Source organism: Panthera pardus, unplaced genomic scaffold (assembly GCF_024362965.1).
Source record: "Panthera pardus isolate Hobbes unplaced genomic scaffold, ASM2436296v1 HiC_scaffold_24, whole genome shotgun sequence".
NCBI lineage: Eukaryota > Metazoa > Chordata > Mammalia > Carnivora > Felidae > Panthera > Panthera pardus.
In genome coordinates this window covers 78,930,744-78,953,553 of record NW_026526810.1, presented here as the reverse complement: position 1 = coordinate 78,953,553, position 22,810 = coordinate 78,930,744, and the positions used below count along the sequence as shown (strand labels likewise).

Genomic DNA, 22,810 nt, shown 5'->3' with positions numbered 1-22,810 from the left:
TGAGGTAAGAGTTAAAGCAAATTTTTTTTTTACACATAGCTACCCAGTTTTTCTATCACTGCTTGTTAAATAGGTTTTACTTTTCCACATGAATCCCCTGGTCTTCATTGTTGAAAATAAATAGGCCAGGTACATGTGAGACTCTATTCTAATTCAATGATCTACATGGTATTTCCATCCTTTCACAATACTAGTATCTTGGTATTTGTGACTTTATACACTGTACCTTGAAATCAGGTAGTAATTTTCCTCCAAATGTCTCTCTTGTAAAACTGCATGGCAATTCTAAATCAATTGATTTTTTTTTTTTTTGGTAAATTTTAGAATTAGCTTGTCAATGTCTATAATAATAAGTGATGTAATTTTTATTAAGATAATGTTAAATGTACACATCAATTTGGAAATAATGATTACCTTAGCAATATTTAAGACTCAGAAAAGTCTTCCCATTAATGAACACTGTGTGTTTCTCCCATTTACTTAGGTCTTGCATAATTATTTTCAGCAATCTTTTGTAGTTTTCAGGGAAAGTGTTAAAATCATCCTCAAATTTTTTGTACTTTTGGATGTGTAAAAGAAACTGAATTTTTAATTTCATTTTCCAATTGTCCATTGCTAATAGATAAAAATACGATTGATTTTAGCGTAAAAACCTGAATCCAGTTATTCTAGTAGCCTTTTTGAAGATTCCTTAGGATTAGCTATACATACAATTACATTGACTGTGAATTCAGGCAGCTCTATTTGTTTTTAGTTTTTAATGGTTATGACTTCTTGTAAGAAGTTGAACTGAAGTGGCAGTTGGACATCCTTGCCTCGTTCCTGAACTTACATAGAAAGCATTGAATCTTTATCATTAAATATGTAAGCTGTATATTTGCTCCCAGATGTTCTTTATCAGTCAGATTGAACTGAATAGGTTTTGAATTTTTATTATGTATTTTTTCTGTACCCATTAGGATGGTCATTTCTTCTCTTTTATGTTGTTAACAGGGTAAATTACATTGATCTTTAAATATTAAACCAAACTTGCATTGCCACTTGATCAAAAGGCAGTATGCTTTTTATATATTCTTGGATTAGATTTCCTAGTTTTGGCTGAGGATTTTTTGAGTATGTTCCTGAAGGATGTTTCCATGTAGTTTTTGTTTCTTGTAATGCTTGCAGCTGCTTTTTATACTAACATAAAATTAACCTTATCAACTAAGTTAGAAAGTATTCTCTCTTCCTCTATTTTCTAAAGAAACTGTGTTACAAGTGTTATTGTCTCCCTTAAATGGCTGATAAAATTCACATGAAGACACCTGGGTCTGGAGTTTCTTTGACTAATGTTTTAAATTACGAACTCAATTTCTTTAATAGATAGATATAGGGCTGTTCAAAGTTTCCATTTCTTTCTTTCTTTCTTTCTTTTTTTTTTTGGTCAGGTATGGGTTTATTTCTAGACTCTCAATTCTATTTCATTTATCTAAATGTCTACCCTTGGGCTACTACCACACAGTTTTGATTAATGTAGCTTTGTAGTGAGTTTGATACTAGGAAGTGATTCTGCCTACTTTGTTCTTTTTCAAGACTGTTTTTGCTATTCTGGGTCCCTTGCAATTCCATATGCAATCCCACCAAGACAGCCGTGATTCTGATAGGAATTATGCTGAATCTGTAAATTAATCTGGGGAGTCTTGCCATCTTATCAATATAACCTTCTGATCCATGACCATGGGATGTTTTTCCATTTATTTTGATTTTCTGTAATTTTTTTAACAATGTTTTATAGTTTTCAAAATGTAAGTTTTGCACTTATTTTAAAAAAGTATTCCTAAGTATTTTACTCTTTTTGATGTTATTATAAATGCTGTTTACTTCATTTCATTTTTGGAATGCTCACTGCAATATACAATTAATTTCTGCATATTGATTTTGTAATCTGTAGCTTTACCAAACTTATTTGTTCCAACAGTTTTTTAGTAAATTTTACATACATGGATTTGCTACATACATGAACATGTCACCTGTGAAGATAATTTTACTTCTTCTTTTACAATCTAGAAGCCTTCTACTCTAGTTTCTGCTACAACTTCTAGTACAATGTTAAATAGAAGTGGTGAGACTGAACATCCTTGTCTTGTTTGAGATCTCAGGGGCAAAACAGCTTTTCATCATTAAGTATGAAGTTACCTGTGGGTTTTTTATAGATGCTCTTTTCTAGGTTGAGAATATTCCCTTCTATATTCCTAGTTCATTGATTTTTTTGTTTGTTCTTTTTAATGAAGAGTTTTGGATATTAAATGCTTTTTTAAGATGATCATGGGTTTTGTTTTTTATTCATTTTATATTATTTTGTTTACATTTATTTTTATATTAATGTGTTTGTGTATACAATGGTTAATTTATATGTTAATCTGGCAGGGCCATGGGGCTCAGATATTTGCTTAAACATTATTCCAGTTGTTTCTGTGAGGGTGATTTTTGGATGAGATTAACATTTACATTGGTGGACTGTGAATAAAGCAGAATGCTTTGCATAATGTGGATGGGCCTCACTCAACCAGTTGAAGGCCTTAATAGAACAAGACTGCCTTCCTTGAAACCACAAAGAATTCTGGCACCAGACTGCCTCTGGAACCAAACCACAACACTGGCTCTTCTCTGGGTCTCCATGCTAGCCTAAAGGCCTTCAAATTTGAACTTCAGCATCTTCCCTGGTCTCCAGACTGTGGGTTCATGCAGAACATTTTGGACTTGCCAGACCCCATAATCACATGAGCTGATTGCTTTTATTAAATCTCTCTCTCTCTCTCTCTAAATATATCTATATCTAATTGATGTCTATGTCTATATATCTCTATCTCCATCCATCCATCCATCCATCCATCCATCCATCCATCCTGTTGGTTCTGTTTCTCTCAGGAAAGGGGTGCTGTGGTAACAAATACCTAAAATGTGGATATGGCTGTGGAACTTGGGAAAGGGTAGAGGCTGAAAGAGTTCTGAGGTAAATATTAGAAAAAGCCTATGTTGCCTTGAAGAGACCACTGGTAGAAATATGGATGTTAAAGGTAACTCTGGTGAGTAGCAGATGGAAATGAGGAACATGTCTAGAAATTGGAGAAAAGGTATCCTTGTTTTAAAGTGCTAAACAACTTGGATGAACTGTGTTCTAGTGTTTGGCGGAAAGCAGAAATTGTAAGTGATTAACTTGGATATTTAATGGGAGAGATTTCTAATCAACAAAGTATTGAAGGTGTGGCCTGGTTTGTCCCTGCTCCTTACAGTAAAATGCGAGGAGAGAAAGATAAAATTAAAGGAATTGTTAAGCAAAAAGGAAGTGGAACCTGAAGATTTGGAAAATTCTCAGACTATCCATATTGCAAAAACTGAGAAAGTGTGTTCTAGAGAGAACAATAAGATGGGACAGCAACTCCAAAAAGAGATTATGTGTGGCCCATGGATCTAATCAGTCATCTTTATGGAAGCTTGGAATAGACATGGGCCAGGAGAAACACTGCCAGTTTGGACTAAAGGGGACAGAGATAGGACAAAATGAAGGAAGTCTGTTGGACTTCTTGAGATCTAGAAGATGAGGCAATAGACATCTCTGTCCTGCTGCACACATGTGTCATCCTTAAAGAAAGAGAAGAATGACCCATAAGGTGGTCAGAGATCCTCAGGGTGGCTACCCCAGCACAGACCCAGTGGGCAAGGTGGTCTCCTCCTTGGTTTCAGGGGGTCAGGCTGTCCCCCTGGCCTTGGGGCAAAGCTGCTGTCCAGGGATATGGGGGCAATATTGCTACCTACGGCCAGTGTGTGACTGCTAACCTCATAGGCCTGGAAGGTGAGGCTGCTATCTCACTGGGCCCAGAGGACAGAGCAATGAGCCAAAGAGGATTATTCTAGAGCCTTAAAATCTAATGAATTCTTCCTGGATAGGTTTTGGACTTGACTGGGAACTGCGACCCCTTTTTTTCTTTCTGATTTCTTCTTTTTTGGAATGGAAATGTCTATCCTATGTCTGTCCTAGCCTTGTATTTTGGAAGCAGATAACTTGTCTGGTTTCACAGTTTTACAGTTGGAGGAGAATTCTGCCTCAGAATGAATCATACCTGAAATTTTACCCACACTTGATTTAGATGAGATTTAGGACTTGGGAGTGGATGCAATAGTGGGCTAAGACTTTTGGGCTTGTGGCTTTGTGATGAATGTATTTTGCATGTGAGGAGGACGTTAATTTTGGAGTGTTCTGGACTGGATTGTGTGCCCTTCAACCCAATTCACACATTGAAGCCCTGATACCCAGTACCTCAGAATGTACTGTTTTTGGAGATAGGGCATTTAATGAAGTAATTAGCTTAAACTGAGGATATTACGGTGGGCCCTAATCCAGCCTGACTGATGACTATAAGAAGAGATTAGATATATGGAGAGAGACATCAGGGATGTGTGTGCACAGAGGAAAGACTGTGTGGGAACACAGAAAGAAGGTGGCCATCTGCAAGTCAAGGAGAGAGACCTCAGGAGAAACCAGACCTGATGACACCTTGATCTTGAACTTCTAGTCTCCAAAACTGAGGAAATAAATTTCTGCTATTTGGGGCGCTTAGGTGGCTCAGGTGGTTAAGTCCGACTCTTGGTTTTGGCTCAGGTCATGACCTTACGGTTTTGGGAGTCTGAGCCCTGCATCAGGCTCTGTTCTGGCAGAGCGGAGCTCGCTTGGGATTCTTTCTCTCTCCCTTTTCTCTGTCCTTCCCCCACTTGTGCAGTTTCTGTCTCTCCTAATAAATAAATAAACTTAAAAAAATTGTCTGTTGTTTAAGCTACCTGGTCTAAGGCACTTTGTTGTGGCAGTCCTACCAAACTGATAAAGCGTATTCTATTTCTTGATCTTCAGATGTTAATTAAGCCTACTTTGCAATCTTGGGATAAATCTTGCTTGGTCATGGTAAATAATTCTTTTTATATGTTACTGGGTTAAGTTTGCTAGCATTCTGGTTGTTTGTTTTTTTTATCTTTTTTTTTTAGAATAAACATACCATAAAATATACTACTAGTGACACACAATGTTACACAACTGTCATCAGCATTTAGTTTCAAAATATTTTAATCATCCCCAAAGGAAACCCTGTATCCATTAAGCAGTCACTTCCCATTCCTCATGATCTCCAGTCCCTGGAAACCACTAACCTGCTTTCTATTTATGTATTTGCTGATCCTGGATATTTCACAGAAAAAAAAAAATCATGCAAAATGCACCTTTGCCCCTGGCTTCTTTCATTTAGCATGTTCATCCATGCTGTAGCATGTATCAGTATGTCATTCCTTTTTATGGCTGAATAATATTCCATTATATGGATATACCACTTCTGTTTATTCATTAGTTGGTGGACATTTTAGTTGTTTCCAATTTTTGGCTATTGTTAGCAATTCTGTTGTGAACATTACTATGCAAGTTTTTGTTTGCATACCTGTTTTGAACTCTTTTGTGTATATACCCAGGAATGGAACTGCTGGGTGATATGCTAATTTCCAAGCTCTATATCTGTAAAGAATACAGAATCAATCTTAAATTCATGAGAGCAAATTCCTGCAACCTTCTCTCAATTCCATTACATAACGCACTATGCTCATTACAACGTTTTCACTTTTGCTTATACTGTTCTTTGCTTGTACTGTTCTTCCAGACTACAATGTCCTCTTCCTCCTCCTCTCTTTCTATCAGAATCTCATTTGTTCATATTTCAATTTCCAAGCATTCCATAAAACTTTGTCTATTTCAGTCTATAATAATTTTTCCCTTCTGTGATTTTCTATGGCAATGTCAAGTTAATTTTATTTAACAGCATGTAATTTTTTAGGCTTATTTTGAGTATATTCTTTTCTTTCTACTTAATTCTAATATTTTTGACTGTATCAACTGCATCTTATCCTCTGTTACTTTATTCTCCATAGGAGACTGCACACTCCGTAGTATATAGTAGGCTCTTAATAAATTCATATTAAATTAAAAATGGCTATTTGGTTAATGATTACTTCTAACACAGTTAATGTTATTTTACTGATTGTGCTAGAGCAGTGATAAAATAATATAATACTACAACATGCAAATAAAAATAAATATGTGGATAAAATTACTTTCAGGCACAGTATTTACTTTCTGTAGTCTGACATATGATATAATGCTAGAGCTTAAAGGTTGCAAAAAAATTCAGAGGTAGTCTATTTATAAATCCAGACATTGACTGCGGTTGTAATTTGTATAGTTTGGTTGAACACAGACAAAGACTGTTAAACTCCAAAGCAGGTCAAATTCTTTCACCGTTTTAACATGTCTTTAACGTGGTCTTAGAGGTGTGTTTAATGTGACAAACATATCAAGTATATCCAAATCAGGAAAATAATGCTGAAGTACCAGTTTAGCCTCAGCAGTCTTTTTGAGACAGGCAGGGTGGGGGAAGCTGTCTAGTAGATAAGTAAAAGGCCCAAGTATTAGATGAGTTAGGTAATATTTAACTTGTGTTACTGGCCCTGATGTGACCTAGGGTAAGTTAGTTCATAGCTCTGGGTTTCAGTTTCCTGATCTGTAAAAAGGGATAACACCTCACAAGGATGTTGAAGGAATTAAGGAAGATAATGAATGTACCAAACTCTAAGATAAAAGAACAGAAGAATAGCTTTAAAATTACATCCTTATTATTTTCTTGGGGAGATTTTATATTAGAAAACATTGGGAGAAATGGTATATTTTGAGTGTGAAGTCTGAAAAATATGTTTTTAATAATGTATAATAAGAATGAAAGTATTAATTTTTTAATTCTCAATAGTTTTCTGACCACTAAAATGTTCCTGTGTAAAGAAACAACTCCTGAAACTAAACTGTTAATAAAAACAGAGCCAAATCTAAGTTCAAGCACATCCTTTTGACTAAATATATATGTATATATTTAATGTTTATTTATTTTTGAGAGAGAGAGAGAGCGAGCAGGGGAGAGGGCAAAGAGAGAGTGAGACACAGAACCTGAAGCAGGTTCCAAGCTGATAGCCTTAGACACGGGCTCGAACTCACAAACTACGAGATCATGACCTGAGCCAAAGTCAGATGTTTAACTGACTGAGCCACCTGGCGCCCCGTAACTAATTTTTTTTTTAAAGTATCCTACAACAAGAAAAAAATAATTCCAGTGAAAACTTGTCCCTAAAGAAAGATCAAACAATTCCATATTGCAGTCTCAATATGGTATTTTGAGTCAAAAATACTTTAAAAAAAAAAAAAAAGGAAATGTATTAAGAGAATCTCAAAGAAAAGTGAATGACAACTCAATATAAACTCAGCACAGAGATTATAATAACAATTGTTCACATTTATTAAATACCTAAGCCTATACCCAGCAACTGTACAAAGCATTTGGCATGCATTATTTCATTTTATTTTTCTCAAAAATAATATGAGGCAGGTAATATTACAATCCTGATTTTACAGGTCAGGAAATTGAGGCTCAGACAGGTTAATTACCTGTCAAAGGTCACTTAGCTAAGAAGTCAGAATCAATACCATTTGTCTTACTATTATGTCAGCTCTGAATTAAAACATTGTGTCGTACCAAACAAAATAAATGCAAAATAAAATTTTATAAATAAAACGATAAAGATCCAACTAAATCAGATTTAGAAATAAATGAAGTTTTCTTCATATGAATTATAATTGAAGTCTGTTTGTCACCTTTTCATCATATTACTAATTACAAAGCAAAAAGAAATAGCTATTAAGAATCATGTCAGGACACAAAGGACTAACACTTGACTCCTTCGTTTCACTTTAGTTTTCAGGTAACAGAGTAGAAAAATTAGATAAATGGTTATTTCAATTCTGAATATATACAACAAAACCAAACAAATTCAAAAAAAGTAAAATCAAACAAAATCAGGAAACTTACATAGCTCAATTATGAGCCAATGATGCTGTAGTGTGTCCAACTGTCTGGAACAAAACCTCAATTCTCACATTTTTCCGTACAACTGATGTTTCAGAAAATTTTCATTTTTTACGATTTAGAATATCTGACCTAGCTTGCTAGCACAACTGAACTTTCCACGGATGAAAGTAAATTAAAATATTTCAGATCAATAATGTCTAATAAAACTGAACTAAAAAATAATCCCTAGGCTTTTGAATTTCTTGATGGTTTCATGTAGTAACTGATTATTGTTTACTTCTGATCTAATGAGAACTAAATGGGAAATGACTGGAACTACATTAAGGAAATATATTAACAGAATACTGATAGTCATAAAACCCTTATAAGTTAAAAGGAACAAGATATACTGCAAAATATTTAAAACATAACAACTAAGCAGAATAGTAAATTAAACCCTAATAAAGGCAGATGTTTCATAAATATCCTGGGTTTGGAACTGTAAAAGGAACAAAATATTTTCATATTGACCTATGTCCATAAAAAAACGTTTGTTTGGAATTATGGAAAATAATATTCAAGTAACCCTATTTTGACTTCTGTAAACTTTTAGAACATCAATTTAAACTTTGGGGAACAACTACTTCATGATTCAGAGTGAAAACTCTAGCTACTTCGTATATAATTGAGACTGGAATATTTACACATTTAAATGCCTAACTGCAGGTAAACATTTGTCCTTTTGGGAGAGGCCCAGGTGGAAGGGCCTCATGGCAAAATGACAACCTTAAGTCCCGGATATCTGAGTGTACTGCCAGTGCCACACAGTCTTAAAAATACTGCTGGATCATCATCATCCTCAGTCAATATTTACTAAGCTCTTTATGACAGCAGGAGCATTAGAAAGTTTATAGAAATCAAGAGTAGCTCAAAGACCTCAGTTTGTTGTACCTCGTTCTATATGTTAGCATCATTATTTTTTTTTTTATGGTTAATGAATCACAATGTTTCTGAAGAAAGGTCTTCAATTATTAGGCATTACTTCCATTTGCCAAATATTTTAAACTAGTGTAGATTTGATAAAACTTCAATGCATTACTAACACATATGTCATGTATAGAAAGAGAAAAATATTTTTAATTCAAATATGCTAAATTAAACCTAATTGTACCCAGTGAAGTCTCTTGAAATATGAGGGGATTCTCTCTTTTCATGGTCATTTCTGGCCATAGCTAATGTTCATAGGATTGGATTTTTTTTTTTTTTTTTAAAGGTGCCCTTTTCCTCACTAATCTGTCATGGGCCCCTGCTGCTACCAAGTGGCAGAAGAATGTTTAGGTTAATACTTCTTTTCAAGCTGGTACTTTCCTTTAATATTTTATTTTTTTAAAAGTGCTTGGATTTTTGCCACATAAAGTACTTGAAAATACTTTAAAATTTTTGGCAAACTTAAAATATAAGTGAACTTATCACTTACAGAAACATATTTCATACAGAAACATATTTCATAATGTAAGGCAAATCTACTTTGAATTTTCGTTCTCTCATACATCTTATCTTTTTGTAAAGCACAACACTAATAACATCTACTACAGAAAATGAACTTCATTGTCACACACAATAGGTGTGACACAAAATAGGTGTTACACATCTATTTTTATATAAAAGTAATGCATACTCACAAAAACCTCAAACACTTTATGAAGGTATGAAATGCAGTCTAAAATTTCCTCTTGGGGCACCTGGGTGCCTCAGGCAGGTAAGCGTCCAGCTTTGGCTCAGGACACAGTCTCGTGGTTCACAAGTTTGAGCCCCATGGGGCTCTGTGCTGACAGCTCAGAGCCTAGAGCCTGCTTCAGGGATTCTGTGTCTCCCTCTCTCTCTGCCCCTCCCCCGCTCATTTTGTCTCTGTCTCTGTCTCTCTCTCTATCAAAAATAAATCAAACATTATTTTTTTAAAATTTCTTCTTCTCTCACCAGGTAATTAATTTGTTACACCTAGTCTCATTTCCCAGATAACCTGCTAAGTTTCTGATGTATTACAATGTTTAAGCATATATTCATACATTCAGAGAACTTCTATTGATCATTAAAAGTATGCTAAGAACTGATTCAAGTATAAGATGCAGTGATATGGAAACAAAATCCTTGTCCTTGCAGAATTTAATTTCAGAAGATAGTCCACAAATACAGGCTAGTGTCATGTGGGGTTGTCTAGTATGAAGAAAAGTAAAGGAGGGTAACAGTGGTGCAGATAGTGGATAAGCTATTTTAGATGGTCAGGTACATTTAAACAGAAAAGTGAACAGAGTGAAGGAGGGGACTCATCACAGTGAGAGGGCAGAGGAGAAAAAAAAGTCAAGGCCCTGAGATGGCAGTGTTCTTAGAAGGTCTGTGATAATAAGGGAACTAGTGTAGCTAGAGTAAAGCAAGAGTAGAAACATGTTAATGAATGAGGTTAGAGAAGCAGCCCGGGGCCGGTGCATACGTAATGTGTACACACACTCCTTTTATAAATAAGATCACAACACACATCTGCGACACAAACTTACATGCCTGTACGACTGAGGCAGATGATTTAAATGCATGAAGTAGGCTGGATGGGGAAATGTGGTGAAACAGAGAGTGCATGCTCCTTTCAGAGAAAGTAGCTTCTACTTAGCCCCAGCTGACTGTTGAAACACACAGGTGTGACTGTTGATTCTGTCAACTTGTTAGGCTACGGTACCCAGATACCTGTTCAAATATCAGTCTAGATGTTGCTGTAAAGGTATTTATTAGATATGATTATTATGTAGATCAATAGACTTTGAGGAAAGCAGATTACTCTTCATAATATGAGGGGTGATGGTCATCCAATCAGTTGAAGGCTTTAAGAAAAAGAATGAGATCCCCAAGGAAGAAGGAATTCTGCATTTTTGGACTCATGACAGCAATATCAACTCTTCCCTAGTTCTCCAGCCAGCTGGCTTACCTGGCAGATTTTAGACTGGCCACCCCTCCCCTCCCATAAATGCATATCAATTCTTTAAGATAAATCTCTCTCCATGTACACATGCAGTTTATTGGTTCTGTTGCTCTGGAGAACCCTAATACACACACCACGCCATAATCCTAAGGGTCCCATGTTGGTAGATTTTCCAGTTTTTATTTTGACAATTGATATTTTTAAATAATATGCTCATTAAAAAAAAACATCCATAGGGAAAATTCTAATTGATTTTTTCACTATAAGAAACAATACTGCAATGAACATCATATATGACATTGATATATGGTAAAAATATTGAGTTCTTAATTCTAAATTTCTAAAAAAGTAATATTCACATAAGTGTTTTCTAATAACGGTTTTCAAATTTGAACACTGTTGCCTGGGAAAAAATAAACTTGGTGGAAGATGGCATACTCTCTTATATGGAGACCCTGTTGTGTCCCACACCTCTGCAAATGACTAACCAAGATGTTGGACTAGGTCCATACTATTTCCAATCATTTCATTCAGCATTGAGCTCTTACTGTATGCACTGCACTCAGTTCTACTCTGCAGAAGAAACGTCTCATCTGAAGAAACTTTCAATCTAGTGTTAAATTTCATTGTTTATTCATCTGTTTGGCAAATATTTACTGAAGGCCTGGTGTATATAAAGAATAGAAGCCCTGGTGGAAGAATTAAGAGAAATACCCACACAACTATTACATAGGTAAGCATGAGGTATATATTGTGACACAGCCACTATGAAGAACCATGGTAGTTCACTTCAGGTAGAATGAGATCATTTCTGGTTGAAAGATAAGAAAAAGATTAATTGAACAGTTAATCAAAGCACTGGAGTGGGAAATTGTGAGGTGTGTCCAAGAAATTGTGAGCAGTTCCTTTTGGGAGTGCAAATAATAGTCAATTCAGTATTAACAAATATTTGTCGAGTGCCTACTATGTGTGAGGCAGTGTACTGACACGGGTGACACTGATGTGAATGAAATCAGCAGGCAAGAAGATGACTGGCGACATGTTAATTCAGAAATACCGGTGGCAGTCGGGGTGCCTGGTGGCTCAGTCAACTTCAGGTCAGGTCATGATCTTGCAATTAGTGAGTTCCAACTGCGTCGGGCTCTGTGCTGACAGCTCAGAACCTGGAGCCTGCTTCAGATTCTGTGTCCCTCTTTCTTTCTGCCTCTCCCCTGCTTGTGCTCTGTCTCTCACAAACAAGGGTTCATAAATGTTACACTAAAAAGCTTGGAATTTATTGTTTAGGTAATGTGGTATTATTAAATAGTGCTAATGTCTGAGTGAGAGGTTGAAAATAATGTTTCAGGAATCTTAAGAGGGGTAAGGAATGGAAACAAGAAGATGAAGTAGCAAGAGAAGCCTGGCCATGAATTTATAGAAGTCTGATCTAAGGTAGGAGCTGTGGGAAATGAGAAGTCAAAAGTAACAAACACTGCAAGGAAAACTGTAGCAAAATTTGGCTACTGATTAAATTTGTGCAAAAGGACAAATGGAAGATTACCTACGCATGAGCCAAATGGCACCTGTGGAACTATAATAATGGTGATTCTGTGCCAAGATCAAGGGAAACACTACTTCTTTTATCTAACAAAACATGAAATTAAAACTTTCTCAAGCTAATAGAAATAATGTTAATAGATGGAAAACATTAAGACCTAGAATTGGAAAGTCCATTTTAACACTGGGCCTTGCTAACAACAATGATTAAATGGCAAAATATTTTGTTAAATGCTCTTAGGAGGCCGGGTCATTTGATAGAAAAACTACGAATAGTAGAATTACAGGGAATTTTAGTTTTGCTTTTTAACTTACTGTTAGATGTTAGAAGGCGGCCCAGCAAACAGTGAGAACTGACAATGCAAAAAATATCCTTTTGGGTACAAAGTCATGGAAGACATAAAATATTACAGTAGAAATGGCTTTTCACTAATTTAATAGTTACATTTGAATAAAGCAAAACTTTTCAAGTAATTTTATAAATATTACTATTATTTCCTTGCACAGTGGTTTACATTTCTCAAAAAATATCCAAACATATTATCTCATGATTTTCCTAATAAGCAGGTCAGATATCTCTGTTTACAGGTGAAGTAACTGACATTCAGAAGTAACTTATTAAATGTCACATTCTATAAGTTGAGAAAAGGAAGAAAAGAATCCTTAATAACTATATTCTAAATCATTGGACATATAGAAAATGCAAACCTTAAGGTCTCTTGTTTTTCAAACTTTGTTTTAATTTTTTTTGTTTTGCATTCCAGAGCCACCGACAAATATAATGGTGGTTTGAATAGTAAAGGTGAAGTCAGCTGTGCAATAAAAAGGCCTTGAAAATAGGTGCAACTTATTGATACAAGAAGACAGTTACTATTTCTAAACATCACTAAACATAAAATTTAATCTACGTCACATGAAAGAGTGACAAATTTCACAAAATGTTAGAACTACAAAAAGCCCCTAGTGTCAAAGTTAAACTGAAATCTAGAAAGGTTAGAGCTTGCCTATGTTAAAAAAAAAATTCTGATTAATGGCAAAGATGGAAGAATTCAGGTCTCCTTTTGTTCTTTTTTTATTACTGCTTTAGCAGTATGGTACAATTTACACAACTCCACGGATAGTTACTTCTTGTAGAAAATACATATGTGACAAAATTTTTTATGTCATTGGGCAGTTCGTTGATTAGAACACTGAACAAATGAGGTCAGGATCAACCCCCTCTTGATGAGGGATTTACTTTAAGAACAATGTTGCTTCCTGGCTAGAACTTCCATGCCATAATCACTGCTGACTGTCTTATCAATGCATATAGTTCCAACTGGGAGAACAACAGTTCAAAACCGTTGTTTTGAACCAAAACCACCACTAAAAGACAAAACAAAATAAAAACCCAGATCCTAGTGACAGTCATGTCTCTGTTATGGATAGCATATACACGGACAAGAAAATGTTGCTAAGTAAAAGATTCATAACTAAATAAAATTTAGAAAAGGGATGTAGAAAAAATTAAGAATTTCACTCTCTTTTTGAAGATATTTTATATGGGCTCTGTATTATAGCTCATACGACTTTGAAATGTATATTATGAACCAGTAAGCAGGGCTCAGGTTTAGTCTAGTTTTCAGTATGTCAAACATGTAACCATTCTATTAAAAATGATTTCTAGGAGTGCCTGGGTGGCTCAGGCGGTTAAGCGTCCGACTTCGGCTCTGGTCATGATCTCGCAGTTTGTGAGTTCGAGCCCCTCGTGCTGTCAACACAGAGCCTGGAGCCTGCTTCGGATTGTCTTTCTCTGTCTCTCTCTGTCTCTCTGTCTCTCTCTCTCTCTCCCTCTCTCTCAAAAATAAATAAACATTTAAAAAGTTAAAAAAATAAAATAAAAATAAAAATGATTTCTATGATTAAGAAAGTACTAGTACAGTCCTAGGAAACATACTACCGTAAAATATGAAGCATTCTATTCAGTACTTTTAGCCTAAAATGTGAAATTTACCAGGTTCCGTAAGGCATCACAACTTCCCACACAGAAATCACACAAAACATAATAAAAACCTAAGACATAAACTGCTGTTGTTATAAGTAAGTATATTAAATCCTGGTTTAATGGCACCAAACAACAGGATCTAGTTCTTGTTCACACACTTGAATTTACATTTTACAGCAAAAGGAAATATAGGGAAGCACTATAAAATTAGCAACCGTTCAAACTTAGGCATTCTCTCCATTAGAAAGAGTTTGTTATTATTATGCCTCCTGAACTCAGGAATGCAGCACTACAGGTTTACAATACAGGAAAAAATACAAATCTAACCCTTGCAAGTTTGAGATCATTCCCTGATGAAACCGTTCAGATTGAAACTAATGAAGCTCTTGCAAATGAATTTAGCATTCAGCACAGCAATGAGGAGGTACTGATACTTTACTAATAACACGTTGGTAATAACTGAGATTTATTTTAAATCTTCCTCTTGCTATTCCTCTCTTGTTATGCCTTCTGGTTTAATGCGAAAGAGCCGTCAGTTATAATGGTTAAGTTTAGGATGGGTACATCTACCTCACTGCCCCTGTCTCTAACTCTGCCAAAGGAAATGAAAGGCCAACATTTCTCTTCTTAGTACTCAAAATCTTCTGAAGCTCCAAGGAAACAAACAGAATAGAGAAACTCAGAAAAATACTTTTTTCATTTTCCTACTCCATACAGAGAAATGGAAAGGTTATAGTAACAGTAGCTCTTAGTGTACATAACCCAGCAAAAGAAAATTATTTTGGAAAATAATTTAAAAAGAAGAAGGTCAATATCACTAATTGGCAGAATTAAAGGCATGGTAGAATGAAAGTCATCAGCATATTTTAATCTGTCCTTGAAACTAATAACTGATCACACATCCTCCCCTGCTTCGGTTATTGGAAAGGTGAGAGCCAGACTTATTCTTTAGGCTTATTCTTCTCCTGTTTCATGGTATATACATGCAAGCTGTACGCTGACTTGCTCCTAACTCCAGCTTACTGTCCTATTCCTATATTGTCCTTAGCTATTTTTCCTTTTAAGTTTTAAATTTTTTTTTAATGTATGTTTATTTTTCAGAGAGAGAAAGAGAGAGACAGAAAGAGACAGAGCATGAGCAGGGGAGGGGCAGAGAGAGGGAGACACAGAATCCGAAGCAGGCTCCAGGCTCTGAGCTGTCAGCACAGAGCCTAACATGGGACTTGACCCCACGAACTGTGAGATCATGACTGAGTTGAAGTCGGATGCTTAACCAACTGAGCCACCCAGGCGCCCCTATTTTTTCTTAATTACTGGTAAATTACTTTGTTTGACATGACAATATACATATATGTATAAATAAGTGTAAAATTGACTTGAATAACTGAAAATGTGTTTTTTCTTAAGCTTTGTTAAGCAAAATTTATTATCTATGAGTTCACACACACACACACACACACACACACACACACACACACACTACAGAATTAGTCTTGGTTATCTTCACATAAAAGTAGAACTTTTTCCTGTCCTCTGTAACATAGGAAAGTAAGAAGAAAAACTCCCAATATTTCTATGAATTAGTTGTGTTTCATGTATGGATTTGTAACCACCATCTATTCAGGTCAGTAAGAAATATTGTTTACTTTCGTTTGAATCGATTAAATCAGAATGTGAGCTTCCAGGAAATTTCAGCTTTGTTCTTTTTGGTAATTGCCTCTCTCTTCCCAGAGTTTTATATCCCAGGGATTTTACCCCCATACTATTTAAAATAAATATCTGTATATCTTCACAGAACATTCTTTGTACATTTTAAAAACAACTGTGGCAAGATAACATCATCCATATCCAGAACTTTTTCACCATTCCAAACAGAAACTCTGTACCCATTAAATCATAACTCCCCACTCTCTCCTCTTCCAGCCCCTGGGAGCTCCCTATTCCTTCCTTCTCTCAGCCCCTGGTAACTCTATTCTACTTTCTGTCTCTATGAATTTGCCTATTCTAGATACCTCACAGAAGTGGAATCATATCATATTTATCTTTTCTCTCTGGCTTATTCCCCTTAGCATAATGCTTTTAAGGTTCACTCATGTTGCAGCTTGCATCAGAATGTCATTTCTTTTTTATGGCTGAATAATATTCCATTGTACGTATACAACACATTTTTTTAATTCATTTATCTGTAGATGGGCACTTGAGTTGTTTTCACTTTTTGACTAATTTGAACAATACAGTACAAACAGTGGCGTGTATCTGAGTCCTTGCTTTCAGTTCTTTTAGGGTATATCCTATGTGTAGAATTGCTGGATCATGTAGGAATTCCATGTCTAACTTTTTGAGGACCTGCCAAACTGTTTTCCACAGCAGATGTATCATTTTACATCCCCATCAACAATGCACAAAAGTTATCTATACCTTTTTGTTTTGATAGAAATATGGATCTTCCTAAAGGGTGCAACTTTCCTCATAGACACCACGCATTCTCCTGTGCATCACACACTGCATGGTTCATCCTTCTATACATACAGCTGTTTATTTCAACATGTAGCTTTTATCTCCTTATTTTTAGGTCGTTTTCCATTATGGCACTTACAGTGAGTACCTCAACATATGCCAATATTTTCAGAGACAATATCCAAATGGGTATTTAAGTACGTTAGTTTCATAAATCCTTGACTTCTTTATATCTAGTGACCCCTACCTTTCTCAGTTTCAACTATCTACTACTAAGGCAATACTTTTAAATATTGTCAATGCTGAGAATGAGTGCAATCTCTGAGATCTTAAAGAGCAATGTTCCACTTTCTGACTACAATCTGATCCTTTTAGCTCCTGAATTTTCTTATTCCCACTACTTTTGCTTTTTGATCTCAAGATGTATGGTTTCTGGATTTCTCCTTTTTCTCTTGGTATACTCTTAATTTTATTTCCTGCCCTATTTAGCTCAGACTATCATTCATCATTTCAACACCTTTTTGCTAGTTTACTTTCAACCACTCTCCTCTTCATCATGTTAGTCCTGCATATTTGTAATCCTGAATCATTCCAATTCTTTGCCTTCTTTGCTTCTTGTGTTTACAAGAACCACTGAATGTGTGAAGTTACACAACTGTACAAACCAGAACTCATAAAAATCTATAGCATCTATCCCCAGCTGACTCTTCAGGATTGCTTGTCTTGTTCTTTTTGCCCTTATTCAGTTCTCTTTCCCATTCTCTTCAGTAGCTGCTCTGTTATTCCTTCCAAAACTTCCTGTCCTCCGTCACTTTAGAAGCTCACGGTGACCCTTACTTTGCAGAAAAAAATGAAGCCTATTAATTGCAAACTGAGTTTCATTTGTATTCCACAGCTATTCTTATCTCCTTCACTCCTGTCTGTGACCATCTTCCTGTTCAAGGTAAACTCTTTTGCAGATTCTAATTTCCATCTCTTCCTATTTCTTTAGGAATCCTGTTCCCTGACAATCTCTCTCTTGGCTCCTTCCAATTAGTCATAAACAGGCTCAAATATCTGCCATTTTTCAAAAACAAAAAACATAAGTCCTTAACCTATCTTCCTTTCTTCTCAACTATCATTAACATCTTTCTTATTCAGGCTTCTTCAAGGACCATTCTATTGTCCAAATTACTACTTTACCTCTAATCACTCTTCAATTCACAGCTAACTGACTTCTACATCTAATGCTTTATTAAAACCACTTCTGTGGAGGTTACTAATGACAACATAATTTCAAACAAAAAGCTAAGAGCTATACATACTTAAAACAAGTGTATGAGGTAGGTACTAGAATTCTAATTTCACAAAAAAGGAAATGGTCTTGGAGAAGTTCATTTATATAAGTCATAAAGGCAGGGCTCTCTAAGTGCAAATCCCAGGAGCTTCACCATACTACCAGTATTTTTTTTTTTAAGTAGCAGTAAGAGGGGTATATGTGAAGAATATCTTTGAGCCAACAACTGTTAACTCGAAGAGTTGTTCAACTCTGTTACAATCATGTAGATTAAAAAGTCTTTGAAAAACAAATAGTTTAGCTTTACAATTTTCAAAAATCTCTCAGTAATCTTCTGCAATTCAATAGAAAGAAGGAGGAGCATTGAGAACTGGCATCAGGTTCATTTTTGAAGAAGAAATGTCAGTTCATGTAAGAATATCATATGCCTCTCAGAATTTTTGGACACTGTCATTTTATCAATAAACACCCGCTGTTCTATCTCACAAGGATGGCAGGAAAAGGTTCCATAAAAACTCTCCCTTATCAATAGAGTGAAGCTACTTCATACCACACTGCGGTATCCAAGGTCTGGGCACAAATCATACGATACTTTAAGTCCTAGTAGAGGGTTTAATATATGCCTCTATTATTCCACCAAGAAGAGACCCTGATGTAACGTAGCTATCTGAAATGTGCATGCAAAGCAGCATCCCTCAAACTTGGATACATGTGGGAATTTCTAGGGACCTTAAAACACACTGAGCCTAGTCCTACACCGAGACTCCAATGTAATTGGCCTGGGAGGAGATGGGGATTAGGGCTTTTAGAAGCTCTTCAGGTGATTTTAATGCACAGCTACAGTGGAGAATCCACTGGTGTAAAGTATGGAGGAAAGACTGTCATATCCACTCTATAGTTTAAAAAAAAAAAAAAAGGGTGGGTTGCTGAGATGTCTTCATCCATTATCAGGTTTCTGCTTATCTACATGACCACACATAGACACTGCTTCTAACTGCAGGCAAATGACTTCCCAGTCATCAATCAATTTACTTAATATTTTTTTAAGTTTATTTATTTATTTTGAGAGAGGGAGACAGAGGTAGAGAGAGAGGGAGATAGAATCCCAAGCAGGCTCTGCACTGTCAGCATGGAGCCTGATGTGGGGCTCAAACTCACCAACTATTGAGATCATGACCTGAGCCAAAATCAAGAGTCAGACACTTCACCATCAGGTGCCCCAAACATACTTAATATTTGATAACTGCATTAATTCCTAAGGCTGCTGTAACATTGTAGCACAAACTGGGAGACTTAAAACAGAAATTTATTGTCTCAGAGTTCTGGAAGCTACAGCTCCAAAATCAACATGTCAGTTGGACTATCCTCTCTTTGATGGAATAGGTGAGAATCCTCCCAGGCCTCCTCTAGATTTTGGTATTTGCTGCCAATCTTTGGGATTACTTGACTTGTGGATGCCAGGCAAAAGGCTGTCTTCTCTTGGTGTCTCTGGACAGCCTTCCTGTATGTGTGCGTCTCTATGTCCAAATTTCTACTTGTTATGAAAACATCAGTCATATTTGGTTAGAGCCCATGCTAATGACCTAATTTTACTTGGTTACCTCTTTATATAGAGAATTTGCACCCATAGAAGCCACTGATATTTTCACATCACATTTCAGTGTTTGCAGTTATCCCCAAAATATCATTTACAGTCATCACTACTTTGAAATTATGGTTGTTAATAGACTTGGTGTTAGACCTAGTTATTTAATGTATTAATAACGATGTGTGAATATAGTAATATGACATACTTGCATAACTATTTCAGTAAAACTGATTTTGATTTAATTGCATTTTATGCACTTAACCACATTGTTCTGAGAGGAGGCAAAAAACTAAAAGAAAATCTTTCAAATACCCACAGCCCAAGTTAGTGAATTCTTACGTTTTAGACTTCAGATTCTTTTTAATCTTATCAAGTATCAGAGAACATATAGAACATTGTACATCATTTTTCAAAACTTTTTTTGTTTTTACAATGATCCTTTGTGAAAAAATCTACAGATATTTTACAGATAACCCAACAATCTTATTTCTCTCTCGCACAACACAAAACTGAAACCAAAGTATCACAAAACAATATTTACTTTAACTACAGGAAATGCACTCTGACATCTTCTATTCTATTTCTTTTCATTAAAAAATGCCAGTGTGACCTACTGAGTTAATTTCACAACTACTCTTGGAGCATAAATTAGTGTTAAAAATCCTTCAGTGGCATTCCTTTAGAAACTTCTCATATTATATTATAATTGGTGAAAGGCTGTTATTACTGCTATTCATGTACTATTTTAAAAATATGTATCATTTTAGAGGTGGCATTTAGATGAGCAAATAGTTCAATAGTTAACTAGACTCCATTCAGACAACTGGTTATAAGTTATGTAAATTTTATAAATCTGATGGGAATCTAAGCTTAAATTTTACCAAATGCAGGAAAGAAAAAAAAGGTAAAATAAAGAATATTTTGTGCCTGAATCATTTTAAAATTACAAAAATATTTTAACTGAATAATGTTTAATTTCCTTGAGGTATTTCTTCACTCACTGTAAAACTGGGTAGAAACATTTCCCAAACCAACATTTCTTTATGCCCAGGTTAAAAAGAATTTTACCTGTAGTAAACACGAAGTGTTTCTATTTCTTCCTCTAGTCTTTTGTACTGTTGAATTGCAGTTTCTCTGGCTTCTTGCATAGCTAACAACTTTGCCTGTAAGTAATTAATATTTTAAGAAATTTAATATTGGTTTTGGTATGTTAAAATATATATTATAGTATAAACAGGAACCTTAAATTTCTGGTAGTTTTATAATCTATCAGTATTTTTAGTAGTGTTTCATAATTTCCCACAAAATAATCAAATTATATTAATAAAAGACATATTGAAGACAAGAACATATTAAATTTATCAACTTTGCTCATTACTAAACTTCAACCTTATTCATCTGTATCATCAGATATATGCCCTTCTGCAATGTTTAACTTTATACACAGAACTCAGAATGTGGAACATGGGTTCAGAGCAATATCAAGAATAAGATAAGCACAATGGGTGTTTCGCATACAAACTTAATGTGGCTCCACTGCCTGATCACACTGGATTTTCTTTTAACTTTATTAATAGTAAAACCCAGAAAATGCTAAATATGTTAAGCCATCTTTGATATTTAATGTGAAAAAAATACACAAGACTACAACCTGATTCTTACAGATATGACTTAACCTTTGCAATTCCTTTTCGGCAGGGAAAAAAAAATCTCTAAAGGGAGAATGGCAACAATCTTGAGTGTTAGTGGTATTTTATTCAAGGGATGTTATTGTTCCGCTCTGCCTATAGTATTTAAATTTTAAAGGGTCTGTAATCAGTTTTTCGAGAGTTCAAACTTGTAATTTTAAAAGAATTGCCAACTTCCAACCACCTTTCCCATTGGGTTTCAGGTATAGCCCAAAAGAGTTTTCATCAGAACTTTTAAAATAGGGTGCTAGTATTCAGATTTCGGTTTTGTTTATTCACAGCTTAATTTGCATGAAAATACTGTCTTTCACTTTCAATGATGTTATCACATACCTTGCACACACTAATGGCAATAATTAAAAAGTACTTGAGTTTGGAGGCAGAAGTTCACTAATTTTGTTGAACTCATATAATTTCTCTGGGATTATTTTCTTCCATAAGAATGAAGTCATAAGACAAACTGTGAAATCCTGACCAGAGGAAAAGTAGTGTCATGTAAGTGAACACTGGACAATGCCACTTTTCTATTTAAATAACAGAATAATAAAAACATGTAGCAGTTCAGGTCTCAGTATATAATTTAGGAATTAAATTAATTGATTTGTTCTCTATCTGGGTTAGCAAATCTAACAGAGTTACTTCTTAATTAAATTTAAGATATTTGAGTGCTTGCCTTAACATGTCACATTCTAGAATTATAGATAAAACATTCTCAAAAATTATTAAAAAGCATTTAAAAATAGGTGGCTGGTTCTTTATGCCAATAATTGACAGCATTGCCAATTTTCAGTAAATTATAAAACGTGACTGAAATGCTAACATGAAAGGCACAGATACCCATCGTGACTAAATGGTTAGTCAAAAAGAATTACACAAAAAAGGACATATCACATTCAACTTACAAAATGTCAAACATCCTGTTGGATGTATTTAAGGAATATCAAATACTGGACAGGTAATAGAGAATTTGCTAAATAAATATGTTACAATGACAAATACCTTAGATGACTATTCTGATTTTTTTTTTTAACCTGGTACTTCTGCTGAAAAACAACGAAACAAACAAAAAAAAAAAACAAAAAACAAATCCAAAACCCCTCTGAAACCAAAAAACAAAACCAACAATGCTCTAGTAGGAAAAAGCCAAAATGAAGATTTCTGCCTAAGAAATTTCTGCAAAAATAGGAACATGAAAATTTTACTTAAATTCCCGTGCTTCTAGTAATATTTATTTTTTCACTTCTCTTTTCACATTTAGTTGGCTATCAAGATTTGGTGTTGCTTCATAGCAAATCCACTGAATTTATTAATTCCAAATGTCTAATCTTATGTCTAGGCCCTGGTGACTATGTTCAAAGCTATTTTTAAACTTTCTGGCTTTACAACCACCTTTTTCTATTTTATCAGAT

At 35.0% G+C, this 22,810-nt stretch overlaps 1 protein-coding gene across 6 annotated transcripts in view; it reads right to left on the bottom strand.

Moving 5' to 3' along the window:
- Nucleotides 1-22,810, bottom strand: part of MIPOL1 (mirror-image polydactyly 1) — a 320,635-nt gene that overhangs the window by 89,344 nt on the left and 208,481 nt on the right. For all 6 annotated transcript variants that reach the window (XM_019426118.2, XM_019426117.2, XM_019426116.2 and 3 more), the window contains one exon: nt 20,782-20,876. In XM_019426118.2, the coding sequence (XP_019281663.2) occupies nt 20,782-20,876 (95 nt within the window). The remainder of the gene's footprint in view (nt 1-20,781; nt 20,877-22,810) is intronic.